Source organism: Lampris incognitus, chromosome 15 (genome assembly GCF_029633865.1).
Source record: "Lampris incognitus isolate fLamInc1 chromosome 15, fLamInc1.hap2, whole genome shotgun sequence".
Lineage (NCBI taxonomy): Eukaryota > Metazoa > Chordata > Actinopteri > Lampriformes > Lampridae > Lampris > Lampris incognitus.
Genome location: NC_079225.1, coordinates 40564335 through 40584709, shown reverse-complemented (window position 1 = coordinate 40584709; position 20375 = coordinate 40564335). Strand labels below are relative to the sequence as shown.

Below are 20375 nucleotides of genomic sequence, written 5' to 3'. Positions count from 1 at the left end.
CATGCATTTGTGGGATGAGCAGCAGAGCTGAGTATGTAGGTGGCGCAATGAAAAATTTGCCAAATCTTCTCAGCCAACGCCAAACAGCTTATTTTGCTGCTGCTATTGACTCTTGTTTTGAGCTTCCGGTACCCCAGGTGCTGACAATCAGCTGCCTGATATAAGATCTATTGCCAGGAAGCTTTGTTACAACAAAGAAATAATCTACCAAACACACATTTCCTTACCTTTTGCGCTAAGTTTAAATCACATTGTAACCGGTTATTTTCTTGCCCGGTGCGGGATTCGAAATGGTGTGTACTGGGTCAGACCCGTTAGCTAGGGGCTAACGTGTCTTATTAGTAGTTTACAGTCGTCACCCTCCCCGGAAGCGTGCCGTCGCGCTTGTTATTCCCGCGCTCCGAAGAGACTTCTGAGGATCTGCGCACTTCCGGATCCCACCGCTGCCACCAACGTAACCGGTTATGTTCTTGCCCGGTGCGGGATTCGATACGGGTGTACTGGGTCAGACCCGTTAGCTAGGGGCTAACGTGTCTTATTAATAGTTTACAATATTACACGTCTTATTTTGCTAAATATGGACAATTTATATAACTGAAAAACGTACCATATTTTCCGGACTACAAGTCGCACTGGAGTATAAGTAGCACTCAGCAAAAGACCCGTTGTGAAGAAAAACAAAACATACAATACATGCAAATACACAGCAGGCTGGTCGGCACCACGGCGGCCATTTGAACCGTTGCCATCGCAACGAGCTGCGACCGCGACCGTTGTCGCCGTGTACTTGTGACTGTGGCGGGCCAACTTCCATTTAAATCGACTTGCGGCAGGTCGCGGACTCACCGAGGCGAGACTTTGCAGTAACGACCAGACGAGCAGTGCGGCCCCACTGCCGTGTGTTGTCACCATGACGACTAACAACAACCGCCATTTTCTTTTGAGCGACTCGAATGCAAACAGTTCTGGTCCGCTCTGGCCGGTGTGAATAAAACAACCGTCCCCGGGCCGTGCGGTGTAGGGGGCTACGGGAGCTGCGATTCAAAACAACAAAAAAGGTTCAACATCTGTTCTACTCTCATTCAATTTCTACGGCTGGTGCAGTATTTTCAAATGAGTCACAATATTGAACAGTGCCATCTAGTGGCCTTAGTTGAAATGCAGCGTGTTCGTTCGACAAAATTACATTGTATTAAGTCGCGGGACCAGCCAGACGAGTGAAAAACACAGCGACGTATAGTCCGGGAAATACGGTAATACCAATTTCCCTGATAACTTGGGAGCCAGCTTTACTCTTCCTTTCCTGGAATTCCGTCCTTTTGTCTTTTTCTTTTTTTTTAAGGAACACATGAATAAAAAAGCTCGTGAAACCCCTTGGGGGAAAAACAAAACAACAACAAACATTCAAATGGCAAATGTTTATTGTAAAAAAAACGAGGTAGGCAAACATATTTTTCACAGCGTAATTAAAACGTCCCTGTCACAGACTTTGGTGTAATATTCTCTAGAACATAATAGCCCGTTTGGCTATAAGGATGTGATACAAGCACTCCTATTGGCTGTTAAGTTAGCTGCAAGCTGATTGGTCCATCTGGCGCATGAGGCCGCAGGGGGACCACATAATCGTCAGTCTATGTTTAGCACTCAGACGAGTCACTACTGTGGAGCTAGCTACTGTATGATTGTAACCGTCACCGTTGAAATAAAGACACTGAACTATAAAGTCCTCGTCGGATCCCTCCTAACTGACAGAAAGTCAGACATTTGGTTCTGCAAGGACAAAGACGTACACATGAAAACGGATATATAAAAACAGAAATGTGAATAGCACCAATAATTACCATACAGTACACTTGGAATACGGCCACCGTGTGGCCCGTTCATAAAACCAGAGGTGCAGTGCTTGAGACCAGCGTTATCCCATAGAGAAGAAGTTGTGCCGCTTTCTCCTGAGGGTGACAGTGTTTTGTCCAACGTAACGTGTTGACGTGGTTGCCAAACCTACTCACGTCCCCGTTCAGAGCGCCAGCATTCTGAATGACGGCTAAAAGAGGTTTCAAGTCTGACAAGTAAAACAGAAATCATGTAAACCAAAGACGATGGAACAACCATACAGTCTCTCTATTCTCCATGCTTGTGCGTTTTTATTTGTTGCATTCTCCAATTTTCAAATATAACATTCTGTCTTTTGGCGCCAACCCACTTGTATGTGAAGTTGGACGGGTGTTTACTATGACAGAGGGTTGTCCTGTAAACCGGTGGGTAGTTAAATTACAGCAGCCTTCCACAACTAGATTTGCTTTAGGCCGTCGGGAGGAGAAGCACAGTGTAGGTAGGTGTAGGTTTCTTCAGTCTTGTTGGGAGGATTTGTACAATATCCTGTTTTCTTTCACTCAGGCTTAAGCTGTCCCAAGCTAATGTTAAATAACCCGTGAGGAGCGCGGAAAAAAACTGATATTGCCTAATATTGGACTTTTTGACTTCACTGAAAAGCAGACACGCTACGGATGAGAACAAAACTGAGTTCTGATAAGCGGTCAAATTCAATATTAATGTTAATACAGAGCAATATGCAACAGGTTCAGCTCAATAATCCTAACGCTTACAAAAGTGGATGAAATATAGCTGGGCCTATTTAGTTGTACGGAGTACAATCAACTTAAGTGGCCTGCTTATGCTAATGCAGGGAGATATTAAGCAGAGTGAACTTAAATTGCTTTCAAATAGAGTGAGTTTTTCACCTGCGTGGCTGATCGCATCAGCTTACTTCTACCACAGCTGGACGGGTCTTTCTTAAAGAGCACAATCCCAACGAGAAATATCACATTACAAATTGCCGATAAATTGCCTTTGTAAAAGTCTTAACGTGTTTTGTCTAGAGCTTTTAAAATGATGCACACACACACACACACACACACACACACACACACACACACACACACACACACATACACACACACAACTATGCAAAAACTTTTCCTTGGTTCGCTCTGAACTGTTATCTTTGGCACTGTCTCTTGTACCAACAAGACAAACTGCGACACTTTTATGACACAAAGGCATTTTTATGGCTGTGGAACAGGAAATAATTATCTCAGGTCAGCTTTAATTACAGGCTGTCCTGAAAAACAGACCAACAGCGACCGCCAGACCATCCTGTCAATGGCTAATGTCGCTCTGAACTGGCATTTTGGATTGTGCTCCTTAAATTGCAGGCCACTAAAAAGTAGTGTGTTTACATGTACCTGGCCTCCAGGTCCACGCGGAATTTCGTTAAGGAACCTCGAGGACTGCTGGGGTGTCCAAAAAAAAAAAAAAAAAGCCCCAGGGATTAACAACAATGGATAACAACATCAAATTGTTCCAGTTTCACAATCAAACAAAATGTAAACTGGTGATATTAGCTATAATGCACTGATATAACAAAGAAGTCAGACATGTTGTATCAAAAGAAACTTGAAGAAACGAAATAAAAGAAGAAAAGAACTGAAGAAACTTGAAAAGGAAACAACAAAAAAAAAGAATGTAAAAAAAAGTCTATAAAGTAGGTAATACAGAGATGTAGAAAGTTACTTGGGTCCAACAAACGCTAAAACTGTTTAAATGCTCACCATATTAAAGGGAGGCAACCTGCAGGCGCATGGACCCAGCGTCACATAAAAGTCCTCGGGCTGACCTCAACAGCGGCGTGACCTTGGCTCCCGTAAAACGACCCCAGGAGGCGCCGTAGCGGGGCGTGGGAACGTCTGTTGGAGCAGGCCGGTGCTTTCTCTTGGTGTCATCCATCACTCAGTCCCGATCCCGCTGATGATGTCCGGGTTTTTCGGGTAGGCCTCGTACAGCGCCGCCTTCAGTTTGCCTTCCTCCTCGCTGGCAAAAAAGACGCCGGGAGTCATTTTAAAATCAGCTCTGTGCCCATACCGCCGCACGGACGTGGTGCTGTGTACAGCGTCAGAGGCACCGAGCAGTTTTTGCACAGGAGCCACATAAATTTAACCTAATCTGCTACTACTACTACTACTACTACTACCACTTTCAGCTGCTCCCATTAGGGGGCGCCACAGCAGATCATCCGTTTCCATCTCTTCCTGTCCTCTGTATCTTCCTCTGTCACACCAGCCACCTGCATGTCCTCCCTCACCACATCCATAAACCTCCTCTTTGGCCTTCCTCTTCTCCTCTTCCCTGGCAGCTCCATATTCAGCATCCTTCTCCCAATATACCCAGCATCTCTCCTCCACACATGTCCAACCCATCTCAATCTTGCCTCTCTTGCTTTGTCTCCAAACCATCCAACCTGAGCTGTCCCTCTACTATACTCCTTCCTAATCCTGTCCTTCTTCGTCACTCCAAGTGAAAATCTTAACATCTTCAACTCTGCCACCTCCAGCTCCACCTCCTGTCTTTTCATCAGTGCCACTGTGTCCAAACCATACAACATAGCTGGTCTCACAACCATCTTGTAAACCTTCCCTTTAACTCTTGCTGGTACCTGTCTGTCACAAATCACTCCTGACACTCTTCTCCACCCACCCCACCCTGCCTGCACTCTCTTCTTCACCTCTCTTCTGCACTCCCCGTTATTTTGGACAGTTGATCCCAAACTCGTACGCCTTCGTCACCTCTTCTCCTTGCATCCTCATCATCCCACTGTCCTCCCTCTCATTCACGCATATATATTCTGTCTTGCTCCTACTGACTTTCATTCTTCTTCTCTCCAGTGCATACCTCCACCTCTCCAGGCTCTCCTCCACCTGCAACCTACTCTCACTACAGATCACAATGTCATCCTCAAATATCATCGTCCATGGAGACTCCTGCCTGATCTTGTCCGTCCACCTGTCCATCACCACTGCAAACAAGAAAGGGTTCGGAGCCGATCCTTGATGTAATCCCACCTCCACCTTGAACCCATCCGTCACTCCTACCGCACACCTCACTACTGTCACACTTCCCTCATACATATCCTGCACCACTCCTACATACTTCTCTGCCACTCCCGAATTCCTCATACAATACCACACCTCCTCTCTCGGCCCCCTGTCGTATGCTTTCTCTAAATCCACAAAGACACAATGTAACTCCTTCTGGCCTCCTCTATACTTCTCCATCAACATTCTCAAAGCAAACGTCGCATCTGTGGTGCTCTTTCGTGGCATGAAACCATACTGCTGCTCGCTGATCATCACCTCCTCTTAACCTAGCTTCTATTACTCTTTCCCATATCTTCATGCCATTTCCATAAAATTAACCTCATCCATATTTCAAATAATCTTGTTCTGGGACATTTTTCACAGGAACATTCATGTGCATGATGTTGGCGATACAGGAAATTCAGCAGCTGCAGTCGGCGTAAACTGCAGATGGCAAAAGATTTGGCTGGAAGTTTAAACTGTAAAGGGACGTCTGGCAGCTGAATGTCTTTGAATAGTCGAGTGAAATTATTTGGGGATGTAAAGGTTTCATGCGGACTAGAAGTGCGAGTCACATGCAGAGGTCCCCTCAGATAAATTAGTAGATCTATAAATCCATCTATCTCTCTGTCCATCATATTAACATAGTACTGTATATCTTTTTGATTTTTTTTTTTTGGTCCCCCTTTTTCTGCCCAACTGTATCCGGCCAATTACCCCACTCTTCTGAGCCATCCCGGTCACTGCCCCACCCCCTCTGCCGATCCGGGGAGGGCTGCAGACTACCACGTGCCTCCTCCAACATGTGGAGTCACCAGCCGCTTCTTTTCACCTGACAGTGAGGAGTTTCGCCAGGGGGGGGTAGCATGTGGGAGGCTCACGCTATTCCCCCCAGTTCCCCTCCCCCTCGCACAGGTGCCCTGACCGACCAGAGGAGGTGCTAGTACAGCGACCAGGGCACACACCCACACCCGGCTTCCCACAGCCAGTTGTGTCTGTGGGGACACCCGACCAAACCAGAGGTAACACGGGGATTCGAACCAGCGATTCCCGTGTTGGTGGGTAACGGAATAGACCGCTACGCTACCCGGACGCCCCCATCTTTTTGATTTTTAAATGTGCTTCATAAACATCCAGCCTTCATTAGCGCATACCTTCCTTATCTCACGTTCTCTTCACCACTAAACTGGTAAATTTCCATCAGCATCAATAAAACACATCCATCCTTTTTCTGTCTGGTGAGTCTGTCTCCAGATCAAATCCTTTTTTCTCCAACAACAGCAAGCTCGACTCTTTTTGCAGGGATGTGGGATGGGGACAGGGTAAAGGTGCTTGTGGTCAGACACATCGTCCCGTAACACACAGGTCACCGGTCTGATCCCACTGCCGGTCACTGGTCCTGCTGTGGTCCTCTTGAGCAAGGCACTGTACCCCTAGATTCAATTTTCCCTTACCGTGAGCTGTTCGGCCTGAATGACGGCCACATATGAGTGCTGTGAATGCACGGCAAGAGGGAAGGACAGACAGGCAGATCACAGCGAGAGGGAAGGACAGACAGGCAGATCACGGCGAGAGGGAAGGACAGACAGGCAGATCACGGCGAGAGGGAAGGACAGACAGGCAGATCACAGCGAGAGGGAAGGACAGACAGGCAGATCACGGCGAGAAGGAAGGACAGACAGGCAGATCACGGCGAGAGGGAAGGACAAAAAGGCAGATCACACGCCTGGCGGGGTGTCCGGGTGGCCATGCTATGTTCTGATTCATCGGGAGTTGTCTGACTTCATTATTTCATCTCAGAAAGAGCATTTTAGAAGTAAAATGGAAAAGCTTTGTGTGCAGAGCTGCTTTAAGTGGGTTTGTTTGATAATTGTGTGATTAAATTTAACGGAATATGACTCAGAATAGATAGAATAGCGTAAAATCAATGCAATTTCTGGTGATTTTATCTTGTTACAAGAAATCTTACCCAATTTAATTTTTGACTGCACTGGCTGATTATTATTTTGCATGTTTTGTAGATTTTCTTGAATATTCAAAATTTTGTCTCAACTTTGACTTGGCCTTTTTGCAGTGATGGTGCCTTGCTCAAGGGCATTCGTTTGTTAAGGGAGGTTTTTCGGCACATTTACCCCTGCCAGAAATGTCCGCCCTATCTCAGTTCCAATCACAAGCCCACCTCATCGGCCTCCTGCATTTGAGTCTTACAAATCTGAAAACCAGACAGGAGTCGTACCTCAGACTGGAGCCCTCCACATCTTCGATGGTGTCGGGCAGGGGCTTATTGGCCGTCTCGGGCAGCAGGAGGGTGAGGGCCGCGCCCATCAGGGGACACAGGCCAAACAGTACCATGGGAGCCTGCTTACTGATCTCCTTCAGAAGGTAAATGATGGGGGCCAAGACGCCGCCGACCCGGGCACACATGGAACCTATACCAATCCCGTTCTGCCTGTTCATCAGAGAGGGCAGAGAGACAGACAAACAGACAGAGAGAAGGAAGACAGACTTGAGTCAGCGGCAGACCGCCAATCATGTCATTATCCGGCGTGTAAGTCAACACGGAATGGCATTTTCACGTCGGAGTGAAGGCGAGCATATGTTCAACTATGCCGTCAGCTTCCTGTCATGTGTTTATATTTCCAGAGCAAAAACATTCCAAATGCCGTGTGATGAAGATAAAAAGCACTCCGAAACTCTGCTTTAAAGTTCATTTAAATAATAATAAAAAAAAGATACCAGTCTCCTTACCCAAGTCTCAGATCCATACCTTGCACTCCTTCTTTTGCCAAAAAAAAAAAAAAAGATGTAAAAATCAAAAAAGAATCTCCCTCTCACCCTTTTTCGGGTGGTGTGTGTCTTCCTCAAGTTCAGGTCCTCTACCGGAGGCCTGGGAGTTTGAGGGTTCTGTGCAGTATCTTAGCTGTTCCTAGGACTGCACTCTTCCTGACAGAGACCTCAGATGTTGTTCCTGGAATCTGCTGGAGCCACTCTCCCAGTTTGGGGGTCACTGCCCCTAGTGTTCCTATTACCACTGGGACTACTGTGGATTTCACCTTCCACATCTGATCTGGTTCTTCCTTCAGCTTTAAATGAGAGTGTGTGTGTGTGTGTGTATGTGTGTGAAGGGCAATGCATGATAGACTGCCACTTGTTCTTAATGTCATAAAGCCATTGTTTTAGCACTTTGATTTAAAACTTAAAATCGAGGCATCCGGGTGGTGTAGCGGTCTATTCCGTTGCCTACCAACAAGGAGATCGCCGGTTCGAATCCCCGTGTTACCTCCGGCTTGGTCGGGCGTCCCTATAGACACAATTGGCTGTGTCTGCGGGTGGGAAGCTGGATGTGGGTATGCGTCCTGGTCGCTGCACTAGCACCTCCTCTGGTCGGTCGGCAGCGCCTGCTCGGGGGGACTGGGGGGAATAGCGTGATCCTCCCACATGCTACGTCCCCCTGGCGAAACTCCTCACTGTCAGGTGAACAGAAGCGTCTGGCGACTCCACATGTATCGGAGGAGGCACGTGGTAGTCTGCAGCCCTCCCCGGATTGGCAGAGGGGGTGGAGCAGTGACCAGGATGGATTGGAAAATAGGGTAATTGGCTGGATACAATTGGGGAGAAATATTCCCCCCAAAAAAACCCAAAACTTAAAAATATCCAGTCAAGTTTCAACAAGACAGAACTCGTTAGGCCAGTTATTTGAAGATTTGTAGTCACATTCCCAATTTTCTGAGCATTTAGATTGTAGACTGGTGATTAGTTTTGGTGAAGGATGGGGAGAATGTATCACCTGAATGATACAACCCATGTCCTTGTTTTTATATCTTGAATATCTGTACATCTAGCTATTCTGCAAAAACTGGATATCTGAACGAGTTGGTCTTAAATTCACACAAATATCTCATCTTGTTTCAAGAATCATTTACTAGTCAGGACCTGACTGTAGGATTATTTACCATCAATTCTGACACGGCATTTTCCCAACCAGCCAGCCAGCTGACCTATACAGTACATTTCTTTCTTCTTGAGTAACAGAAGCAACGTAAAGTTGAGAAAGGCCGTGGACGTGGCCCAGCGCTCTGAGATCACTGTGCCCTGCAGAAGATGGAATATGAGTTGGATCACAATGAGCCAAACGGGCTGAAGTCACAGATCCCGTCAAACCCGATTCATGTTCTTTATCAGAAAGCGAGGGTTTAACTAAGAACACTGCATGGTGGGATGGAGGGGGGGGGGCGGAGGGTGGTGTCACTCGTCACTCACCTGATAACGGTAGGGAAAACCTCGGCTGAGTAAATGTATATAATAGACAGAGAAGCTGTGATCCCAAACTTTCCAACCATAGCCAGGATGGTCCTGATGATGGCGAGATCTAGAGGAAAGAATCACAAAGGCTTTAGCTTTTGAGAAAGGTCGACACGCTGCGGATAGACATGTTCTGCCATAGACTTGTAAGAGTTCCTAAATTATCTGCTATAAAAACCTCCCCATAAGAGTGATATCAAAAAACTACAGCAGCATCATGACAATCATATGTGTTGAAATTCCCAGTTTGCTAATGGCTGATGTTGAAGGATATCTCAGATGATGAGATGATGAGATTATGAGATCGACCGCTCCTACAGAGCAGGTTGGTACCTTGCTTGGCAGCCTCTGCCATTGGCATGTGTATCATGTGAATGGGTGAAAGTGAGGCATTAAGTGTAAAGGGCTTTGAGTGCTCTACTGAATAGAAGTCACGCTATAAATGAGATCATTTACCATTCATCCCATCATGGAACTCTCATTATTTTACAAACCAACTTGATTTTTAGAATCAAGTTGGCCAACAAACAAATAAGCCGCTTCTCCGGGGTCGGGTCACGGTGGCAGCAAGCTAAGTAGGGCACTCCAGACGTCCCTCTTCCCAGCAACGCCCTCCAACTCCTCCTGGGGGATCCCAAGGCGTTCCCAGGCCAGATTGGACATGTAGTCCCTCCAGCAAGCTCTGGGTGGACCCCGGGGTCCCCTCCCAGTTGGCCGTGCCCAGTAAACCTCCAAAGGAAGGCACCCAGGAGGCATCCTAATCAGATGCTGAACCACCTCAACTGGCTCCTTTTGACGCAAAGGAGCAGCGGCTCTACTCCGAGCTCCCTCCGGATGTCCGAGCTCCTCACCCTATCTCTAAGGCTGAGCCCAGACACCCTACAGAGGAAACTCATTTCAGCTGCTTGTATCTGTGATCTCACCCTTTCGGACACTACCCAAAGCTCATGACCACAGGTGAGGGTTGGAACGAAGATTGACTGGTAAATTGAGAGTTTTGCCTTCCGGCTCAGCTCCCTCTTCACCACAACGGTCCGGTACAACGTCTGCATTACTGCTGATGCTGCACCAATCCACCTGTCAACCTCCCGCCCCATCCTACCCTCCCTCGTGAACAAGACCCCGAGATACTTGAACTCCCTGAACTACTTGAGATACCTGATACTTGGGGATTAAAGCTAATGGAGAGGGAAAAAAAAGAATGCAGCTGGTGTCTGGTTTTACTTTTCTCCCGTATTAATTGTTAACGCTGTCATAAATGTCTTCAAAGGTTGTGGCACACAGAAAAGCATTGGGTGAGCTCGTTGGCCCATACCGTCGGGGATGAAGATGGTCAGCAGGCAGGCCGTGCCGCCAACGGCCAGGAATGCCAGCTGGGAGAACTTGCGGGAGCGGTTGAGGGTGAACAGAGTTATGGTGCGTGCGGGCATCTCTACCAGTCCAAAGATCATCTGGGTGAGGTAGATGTTCATCCCAAAGTCTGAAATGTTGAGGGACAGGCCATAGTAGACGAGGACATTGACGAACCTGGGACAGACGGGATGAAAAACAAACCAAAAAAAGTTGGCGAGGGTGACTGCGTGGCGCTGTTAAAGCTTTGGTCATGAAGATTGTCATTTTGGTTTGATTTAGGATACGTGATCCATTCAGACTAAAACATTCATCAGAGCTGTTGTGTCAAAAAACAAAAAACACATGGTTGAACCTGAGGTCTACTTATTTATGCTGTGCTACCTGCCAATAAAAGTCTTCTCCTAGCTTGTTCTTTAGTATCTGCTTGCAAGAAAACAACTTCACTTGCTGCTACCTGCCTCACTCTTTCTGCATTTGGCTGTTCTTGTAAAGATGTAAAAGGCTATGCATTGTACTATTTCTACCAAGAGAGCCGTACTTGACAGTCTGATTGTCAAGCCAATGACATTAAAATGAGATGCAATGAACTAAAATGAACGGGATAAAATGAAATGAGCAACGGTTACTTTACATGCAAATCTTGAGAATTGGAGCAACAATGTTTAGTGTCTTTATGAATGCTCAATAATCCATCCATCCATTTCCCGAACCGCTTATCCTGCTCTCAGGGTCACGGGGATGCTGGAGCCTTGCTCAATAATCCAGGTAAGAAAATCACAGAAAGTTGAATCAGTTGATCTGGACACAACGTTTATTGAGAGAAACGTTCCATCACTCATCTGAGTGACCTCTTCAGTCTCAACTGACTGCAGGTGTCCCCACCCTTATAAACGATACAGTGGCATAACGACCCAAACCAACGACCAGTTTCATATGCAAATATGGGCGTGCCCATTAACTAGAGTTACAGTGGCCATGTGTACTATTCACAGAGGATTGAGGAATAGTTGCAATCACAGCATTGTAAGATGGCGACAGAGGTACTCTTAGCCCCCCCCCCCGGTTCAGGGATGGTCGTTCCCTCTTCACATAGATGGCCTCTTTGACTCCCCGTTCAAACCAGCGTTCCTCCCTATCAAGGATGTGCACATCCTCATCCTTGAAAGAGTGGCCACTGGCCTGTAGATGGGTGTAGACTGTTGAGTCCTGGTCTGACGTGTTAGCTCTCCTGTGTTGTGACATCCTCTTGGCACAACACAGGTTTCCCCGATGTACAAGTCACAGCAATCCTCCTGGCACTTAACAGCGTACACTATGTTGCTCTGTTTGTGCCGGGGGACCTGATCCTTGGGGTGGACCAATTTCTGGCGCAGTGTGTTTTGGGGTTTGAAAGCAACCGAGATGCGGCGTGTGGGAAATACACGTCTCAACTGTTCCGACACTCCCGCCACATACGGAATCACCACTGGTTTACATTGGGCAACTGTTGTCCTTCTCCTCTCTTCAATTGGCTGGTGCACTGTTTGGGCGTCTTCCTGGCTTTGACAAACGCCCAGTTAGGATAACCACACTTAACCAGGGCCTGTTTAATGTGGGATTCCTCCCCTTCCCCGGCCGCTGGGTTGGTGGGGACGTTGTCAGCTCGGTGGTGCAGCGTCCTGATGACTCCTAGTTTGTGCTCCAGTGGATGATGACAGTCAGACCTTAAGTACTGATCAGTATATGTTGGTTTATGCTAAACATCAACAATCAGATGTCCCCATAACATACTGCATTTCACAGTCTAAGAAGGCCAACCTGTAATTTCTCACATCCTCCCTGGTGAACTTGATGTGGTTGTCCACAGAGTTAATGTGGTCGGTGAGATGTGGTACACCCTGAGATTTAATTTTACAGTGTTTAGTGTTCAGTCTTTACAGGAGAGACATTCCTTGTTTGTCTTTAAGCGAAATGATTTTTGCCAGATGGACTCCAGCTCCACACTCTTCCTATCGTGTTAAAACAAATGGCCCAAACAAGAGCAGAAGAGAAATCCCCTGGCACTGGAGTTGGATTTTACTTTGGCTGGTGAGGATTCACTGGATCCCCGTTGTATGTAACGCTGTACAATTGTTCACCGTGTTGAGAAACAGTCCTCGGTCCACAATCTATTTGTGCTCAAATGTTTCTATAACGCCTCTAGAGCGATCAGATTAAATCTCTGAATTTCAGCCCTCGGTTAAACAAGTGGGTGAACTGAGTTTTGGTGGGTTTACTCTCGACAATACATCAGCGATGCTAATCCATCGCTGATACTCACCAGAGGTAGAACACGATCAGCGACTGTTTCCTCATCTTCGGGGTTCGAACAAGGTCAGTCAGTGTGTGCTTCCTCTTCTCTTCTACTTTCCGGTTGTCTCTGAAAGACTGACGGGAGAGAAATAGAGGTCAGATGGGTGCTACAGTAAAGAATGCATTTGTAAATTCATACCAGTCGTGGCTAAAAACTTGTAGCCTAAATGTCAGGATCGACCAGGGATCATTTCAGACCCCCCCCCTCCCACCTGGCTCATCTCCAGATCTTCCTGGAGAGGCTTCCCGTTCACCCTGGCCGCTTTCCGGATGAGCTCCCATGCCTCCTCATCCCTCTCGTTGGCCATCAACCAGCGCGCCGACTTTGGTAAAACCCTGCCGGTGTGGAGGAGTGACACACAGACGACAAACCCATCAACACCCGTACACCGCGACAGAGACCATCTTGGCGAAACGCCAAAACAGATTCATCAAGTTGGCCAACACAATTCCCTGTTTTCCAACCCAGGAACTATCAGAGGAATTTGTCCCCATCGTATGTGAACGGCATTTAAAATGCAGTCATGCATTCCTAATGGATTCTGTTCATGGTAAACACTGATGTAGGTTAAAGTCTCCTTTATCCTGCTCTCTCACAGGACAAAGTTATGACAAACCTTATGAAGTAAACATAACCCTAGCACAAAATTGTTGTTGTTGTTGTTCATTAGAAAAAGCTGATACAGGAGGATGTGAAACAAGGTCATCCATCCATCCATTAACCAAACCGCTTATCCTGCTCTCAGGGTCGCGGGGATGCTGGAGCCTATCCCAGCAGTCATTGGGTGGCAGGCGGGGAGACCACCCTGGACAGGCTGCTAGGCCATCACAGGGCCCACCCCCCACACACACACAAACACACATTCAAACATAGGGAGTATTTAGTACGGCTGATTCAACTGACTTACATGTCTTTGGACTGTGGGAGGAAACCGGAGCCCCCGGAGGAAACCCACACAGACACGGGGAGAACATGCAAACTCTATACAGAGAATGACCCCTGAGGTTGGACTACCCCAGGGCTCGAACCCAGGACCTTCTTGCTATGAGGCGACCGCACTAACCACTGCGCCATTGTGACATCACAAAGGTCACTCACAGCATAAAACCCCAAGAGGCTTTTCTTAGTTAAGGTGTTTAGCATGTGTACCAATGTAAGTGCAGTAGCTTCTTTTTTTTTTTAAATGTCCCCCCTTTTCTCCCCAGTTGTGTCCGGCCAATTACCCCACTCTTCCGAGCCGTCCCGGTCGCTGCTCCACCCCCTCTGCCGATCCGGAGAGGGCTGCAGACTACCACATGCCTCCTCCGATACATATGGAGTCGCCAGCCGCTTCTTTTCACCAGGGGGACGTAGTGTGTGGGAGGATCACGCTATTCCCCCCAGTCCCCCCCCCCCCGAACAGGTGCCCTGACTGACCAGAGGAGGCGCCAGTGCAGCGACCAGGACACATACCCACATCCGGCTTCCCACCTGCAGACACGGCCAATTGTGCCTGTAGGGATGCCCGACCAAGCCGGAGGTAACACAGAGATTCGAACTGGTGATCCCCGTGTTGGTAGGCAACGGAATAGACCGCCACGCTACCTGAATGTCTGGTAAGCGTACTATCTGGCCGGGCCACCAGACACGCTCAGTGTTGTTTTTTGTGACTAGTCGTACACACATCTGTTGGTTAATCCTTGCTGGCATGCCCGCAGCGCTGCAGCCGGTCCACATGACTGTGGACTCACCAGATGTAGAAGACGAAGAGGAAACTGGGTGCTGAGATGGCCAGCTGGAGCTTACGCCAGTCTCTTATGAGGTATGCCACCCCCGCAAGCAAAATGTAACCAAAGCCAAAGAAGTAGTCGGTAATGACGCCCGCCAACATCCTCTGTTTGGACCCAGTCCACTCCGTGCCTAGAGGGGAGACAGGAAGAGACACATTTATAAGCTACGTAAGTAGTGCTTCGTATGCTATAACAGTGTCATGTGATGAACATACACATAATGTAATACCAAATATTGAAAGCAGAAAATCAAACAAGTATTTCATGTTAATCCATCCCGTATCTTCAACCCCTGGCCGTTGGGTGCAAGCCACCGAGCCAGAGTTCAGAAGTACAAGCTGTACACCATGTTGTCTCTGCTGGCCCCGACAGTCTGATGTTCAGCTCAGCTGATATCCTGGTGTGTAATCTTCATTTTGTTTTTGGTTTATTTCTCCCCCTTTTTGTTGTTCTGAGGCCAAATGTTATAAGTGGGCCTCATTATTATCACACAGAGAATTTTCTCTGTCTTTTGTTTTACTGAGCATGTAGATTGAGAGAGAAATAGAGGGAGAGAGAGAGGGAGAGAGAGAGGGAGAGAGGGAGAGAGAGAGAGATTAAATAAAACCCTGTGTTAGTGCCTAAACTTTGTCCTCATTTCCATCCAAACCTCTCCTGTGACAACAGTCTTGTCACAGTGGTGGCCCGTAGGGGTGACTGGATGGGTAGAAGTCAACAGACTGGGGCGTCCGGGTAGCGTGGCGGTCTATTCCTTTGCCTACCAACACGGGGATCACCGGTTCGAATCCCCATATTACCTCCGTCTTGGTCGGGCGTCTCTACAGACACACTTGGCCGTGTCTGCGGGTGGGAAGCCGGATGTGGGTATGTGTCCTGGTCGCTGCACTAGCGCCTCCTCTGGTCGGTCGGGGCACCTGTTCAGGGGTGCGCTACGTCCCCCCGGCCAAACTCCTCACTCTCAGGTAAAAAGAAGCGGCTGGCGACTCCACATGTATCGGAGGAGGCGTGTGGTAGTCTGCAGCCCTCCCCGGATCAGCAGAGGGGGTGGAGCAGCGACCGGGACGGCTCGGAAGAGTGGGGTAATTGGCCGGATACAATTGGGGAGAAAAAGGGGGAAAAAGAAGAGGTCTCCACTAGGGCGATCCCTAAACCGGATCACCGACTTCCAGGAGGGCAAGGCCCAGATGCAGCACCAGTAAATGCAGAACCTCCACAACCAGACCCAAGCCCTGCAGGAAATAGCCATTCAGCAGGCTGAAGACCGGGCTCTCGTGAGGGAGCTGCTGTGCTCCCCTCTGGCTGCCCACGGCAACCAGCCCCCGATCACCCTCCCCCAAGATGAAAGCCGATGACGACAACGAGGCTTTCCTCGATAAATCTGAGAGGACGGCGTCAGTGTGTGGGTGGTCGGAGGAGGAATTGGTTGTGCGCGCGCTCTCACTGCTCACCGGGTGGACTGCGCGCCAACAGGCAAGCCATCCTGGACCGGGTGGTGCTCACGCCACTGGTTAAGGGTGCTCGCTCATTTTGGCACAGCAGCTCCTCGATGCGGCGAGACCCGGAAGACATCGACGACCTCCCCCAGCAAGTGGTAATGGAACAGTTCGTTGCCTGCCTTCCACCTGCGACCGCCGACTGGGTCCAACGCCACCATTCCGAGGGCCTGGTCAAAGCCATCGCCCTAGCTGAGGACCACCTCGCCCTTCTCGCCCAGGACCGACACGGCGAGGACCCCAGGCCCGCACCTGCGGCTCACCCAGTCCCGGCCCCGAGGAGGAGACGGGACAGGAGCACCTACGCTCACACATGCACACCCACACCACCACCACCACCCAGCAGCAGACGACCCCTACACCTCATCCCCATACCAATCCCTCCCCCTTTCTTCATCCAGAGAGCGAAAGACATTAAATAAAAACCTGTGTTACCGCCTAAACTGTGTCCTGTTTCCATCCAAACCTCTCCCGTCACAACAGTTTAGTCACTATCATTCTATTTAATGTGCTATTGTTCAATCATTCTGCCTGTCTTCTATCTATCTATCTATCTATCATTCTATTGTTTTATCATTCCAGCTTCATTCAGTCTACCTATCACTATATCTATCACTGTATTCTATTGTTTTATCGCGCTCTTATTCTGTCTGTCTATCTATCTATCTATCTATCTATCTATCTATCTATCTATCTATCTATCTATCTATCTATCTATCTATCTATCTATCTATCTATCTATCTATCTATCTCAAACTAAGGTATTATGGAGATATATTTGTACCTGATATAATACAGACAAAACATTAACAAGACATCCATCCATCCATCATCCAAGCTGCTTATCCTTATTCAGGGTCATGGGGATGCTGGAGCCTATCCCAGCAGTCATTGGGCGGCAGGCGGGGAGACACCCTGGACAGGCCGCCAGTCCATCACAGGGCCAACACACACACACATTCACACCTAGGGACAATTTAGTACGGCCGATTCACCTGACCTACATGTCTTTGGACTGTGGGAGGCAACCGGAGCACCCGGAGGAAACCCACACAGACACGGGGAGAGCATGCAAACTCCACACAGAGGACGACCCCCAAGGCTGGGCGACCCCGGGGTTCGAACCACTGCGCTACCCTGCGGCCAGGTAAACCGTTTCTGTGCAAAAAAACCTATTGAGAGGGGCGTCCGGGTAGCGTAGCGGTCACGTCCGTTTCCTACCAACCCACAACTGTACAGCGGTTTACAAAAGCGAAACAGGAGAAATTCTCTATATGTTAAACTGAAATGGAAAAGACAATTAACAAGACAGAATTCCTCTTTTTTTTTTTATTTTGCAGGATACTGACCTAGGACAAATGCATTCATGATGACACCAGAGACGGATGTCCCGACCATAAAGCGGAGCAGGGTGTAGACGTAGAAATTGGGAGCGAAAGCAGCCCCCACTCCAAAGATCGCCTGTATGGTCAGGCCAACCAGGATGATGGCCCTGCGACCGAACCTGCGGCGAGAGAGGAAAAAAATGCAACTCTTCACAATATTCTGCAGGTCCCGGCGCGCCGCGGTTGCCCGCTTGCACCAGAGCGCAGAGTCCCGTTGTGAGGGGGAGGGCGTTTGGGGGAAATTCGATGTACATTAACTTCAGCCATCGAAAACCTTAAACCGTCTTGGGATGCTACTGACATGACCGGGAAACAGAGGGGTCATTCGGGAGTCACTTATGGGGTCGAAAAGTCTCAGGGGAGGAACACGTGCCCGAGATCCTCCGCCTTTATGTAAAACTTCACCGAGTCCAGAGAAGTCACAGCAAATAGGTTTAACAAATTCAGTTTTCATAAATGCTACTCCGTCAAATTGGCCGAAGCCGCTGTACCACAGCAACGACGTCAGCGCTGCGGTTTCAGACTGAGTTAAGCCGTCCGTTTGTAAGTAATCGGGAGATATTCAGACGTTTTCACACTTACTTATCCGCTAAGGTGCCGAACACCACAGCTCCCACCAGGAGGCCAAACATGTAGACGGAGGAGCCAATGTTGTTCAGGCTGGCGTTGTCGCAGACCAGGTCCCACTGTGAGGAGGATCAAGCAGGGTTCAGGAGAAAGGTCACCTTTTCAGTGTGGAACATTTTCAGTGCGCCTTTTTGAGTAAATTTAAATCTCCTGTAAATTTGCTAAAATTCCCCGGGAGATCAAAATCTCACATGCAATGTCTGTCTGACTCCACATGTTGTTATGTGATGGTGCGCGGTACGAGCTGAAGGATGCTGTAAAAATAACCACTGTCGGGGAGTCCTGGTAGGGTAGCGGTCTATTCCGTTGCCTACCGACAGTTCGAATCCCCGTGTTACCTCCGGCTTGGTCGGGCGTCCCTACTGACACTGGCCGTGTCTGTGGGTGCGTGTGTCCTGGTCGCGCCTCCTCTGGTCGGTTGAAGCGCCTGTTCAGGGGGGAGGGGGAACTGGGGGGAACAGCGTGATCCTCCCACGCGCTACGTCCCCCTGGTGAAACTCCACACTGTCAGGTGAAAAGAAGCGGCTGGCGACTCCACATGTATGGGAGGAGGCATGTGGTAGTCTGCAGCCCTCCCCGGATCGGCAGAGGGGGTGGAGCAGCGACCGGGGCAGCTCGGAAAATAGGGTAACTGGCCAAGTACAACCCCGCCCCCCCAAAAAAAATCCATGTCACAATATTTTAGGTTTTCTGTGACATGTATTGGAATCTCAGAGGTTTAAGAGGAGCTCGATAAGTTCACCAGATACAGCAGCTTTTAACCTCCAGAGCTTAATTTGCAAGGAATTGACATCATTGATAATGATGAGGGGGAGAAAATAAGGAGGTTGTCTGAGGAGTAACTAAATCAGCCTAAGTTATTTGTCAGAAGGGCTCTAATATTTGTCTGCTAGAGTAGATAAAAAAAAAACAGACCTTTCTAGATTTCATTTTCTATCAAGCAATAAGAGTCTCAGCCTACCGTGGCTGATAAGCCCTAGTTGCCCTACACGATGAGACTGTTGCACACGGTACTGATTCTGACGCCACATACCGGCCAGCTCCGGTGTGTGTTGCAACACCGCATTTTGACTGCAGCCTTTGCTGTTGCGGTTGGGTAATCACACCTACCATGCCGGAGAGGCGCAGGGGGGAGCTTGACAAAGTGCCGGTGCTTTCTAGGACAAATCCAGCTGTTCCGCCTGCGGCGGGATCTCTCGCCTCCCAGTGGCTGCTGCATGTTGCTGGTGACCAATCCTGTGTGTTTTACGGTCGCGTAATCTATCCCATCCCCCCAAAAGCCCCCTCAGGTCCACATACCATAGAGACAAGTGTGGCTGTGTGGAGGACCTAGAGGACGCCTGCACTGCAGGAGTCCACCTCTCGGCGCCCCCGCTCTCCCACAAGTCTCACCCTGTCTCACATATCATCACGTACGTTACAAAAGCTGCTGGGCGCTTTTCAGCGCTCGCCTGTTTGTTTCACGAATAGGGGCGTTTACCACTTTTATGACCCCAGTGTAGGCTGTGGCGGAGGCCGCGGGTGTCTGCCGTGCTGCTACTCACCTCCGTCACCACCGTGCTGTGGAAGGTCTCCCCGCTGTACTCCCAGCCTCCCTGACAGCTCTTGGTGGCTTGGCCGCCGCTCGGACCCGAACCGACACTGTGGTTGGACCCGGCCGCGCAGGACAGGCTACGCCAGCCGCCGGGGCTGGACACGAGGCTAAAGTTGAAGTCTGAGGGGGCCGGGGCCCCGTCGGAGGGCCACGCGGAGCGGCATCTGTGAGGAGGGACGGCGCCAGTGAAAATGGAGACCAGCATTTGAAACGCCAGAAAGATCTGAGGTAAACAAATCCATATGTATAAGATCTTCTGGAACTTCCCAAAACCTCCGATGAGAGAGAGAATTTCGTCGAAATTCATGGCCCTCGCTCGCTCGCTCTCTCTCTCTCTCTCTCGCTCGCTTTCTCAAACGCACCGCTCTGTAATGAGTCGCCTCTGATGCGAGAGCTCCCACAAAGCTACACTAAATGGGGCTACCAAAGATGCAATGAGGGCTACGAGCCAAGTGTCAGAGCATGCCTGGGGGAGAGAGAGAGAGAGAGAGAGGGGGAGAGACAGCGTCACGTGGTAATGCCTCCGCCAGACCGATTACCACAAGCCGAGTTAAGCCTCTTCGTGCAGGTTCAGCCACACCTGTGCTTCACTCGGTCTCGCAGGTCT

At 49.1% G+C, this 20375-nt stretch overlaps 1 protein-coding gene across 1 annotated transcript; it reads right to left on the bottom strand.

Annotated features, from left to right (window-relative positions):
• Positions 1-3785: 3785 nt before the first annotated feature.
• si:dkey-119m7.4 (uncharacterized protein LOC560629 homolog) lies at positions 3786-20075 on the bottom strand. Its single transcript, XM_056294219.1, has 10 exons — positions 19719-20075; positions 18130-18233; positions 17512-17666; positions 14631-14799; positions 13112-13235; positions 12868-12974; positions 10531-10742; positions 9174-9282; positions 7150-7362; positions 3786-3870 (listed from the first exon to the last, which is right to left on the bottom strand). The coding sequence occupies exons 1-10, from the start codon at positions 20073-20075 to the stop codon at positions 3786-3788; spliced, it is 1635 nt and encodes a 544-aa protein (XP_056150194.1).
• Between the last annotated feature and the right edge of the window lie 300 nt (positions 20076-20375).

Bases quoted from the DNA above. Each gene is read 5' to 3' on its own strand.
- si:dkey-119m7.4 (XM_056294219.1), bottom strand. From the start codon at position 20,075: ATGAATTTCGACGAAATTCTCTCTCTCATCGGAGGTTTTGGGAAGTTC. The intron at 14,800-17,511 runs GTCAGTATCCTG...TCTCCCCTCTAG, and splicing joins CATGAATGCATTTGTCCTAG to GCACGGAGTGGACTGGGTCC. The intron at 10,743-12,867 runs GTGAGTATCAGC...CGTCTGTCCCAG, and splicing joins CTGATCGTGTTCTACCTCTG to GTTCGTCAATGTCCTCGTCT.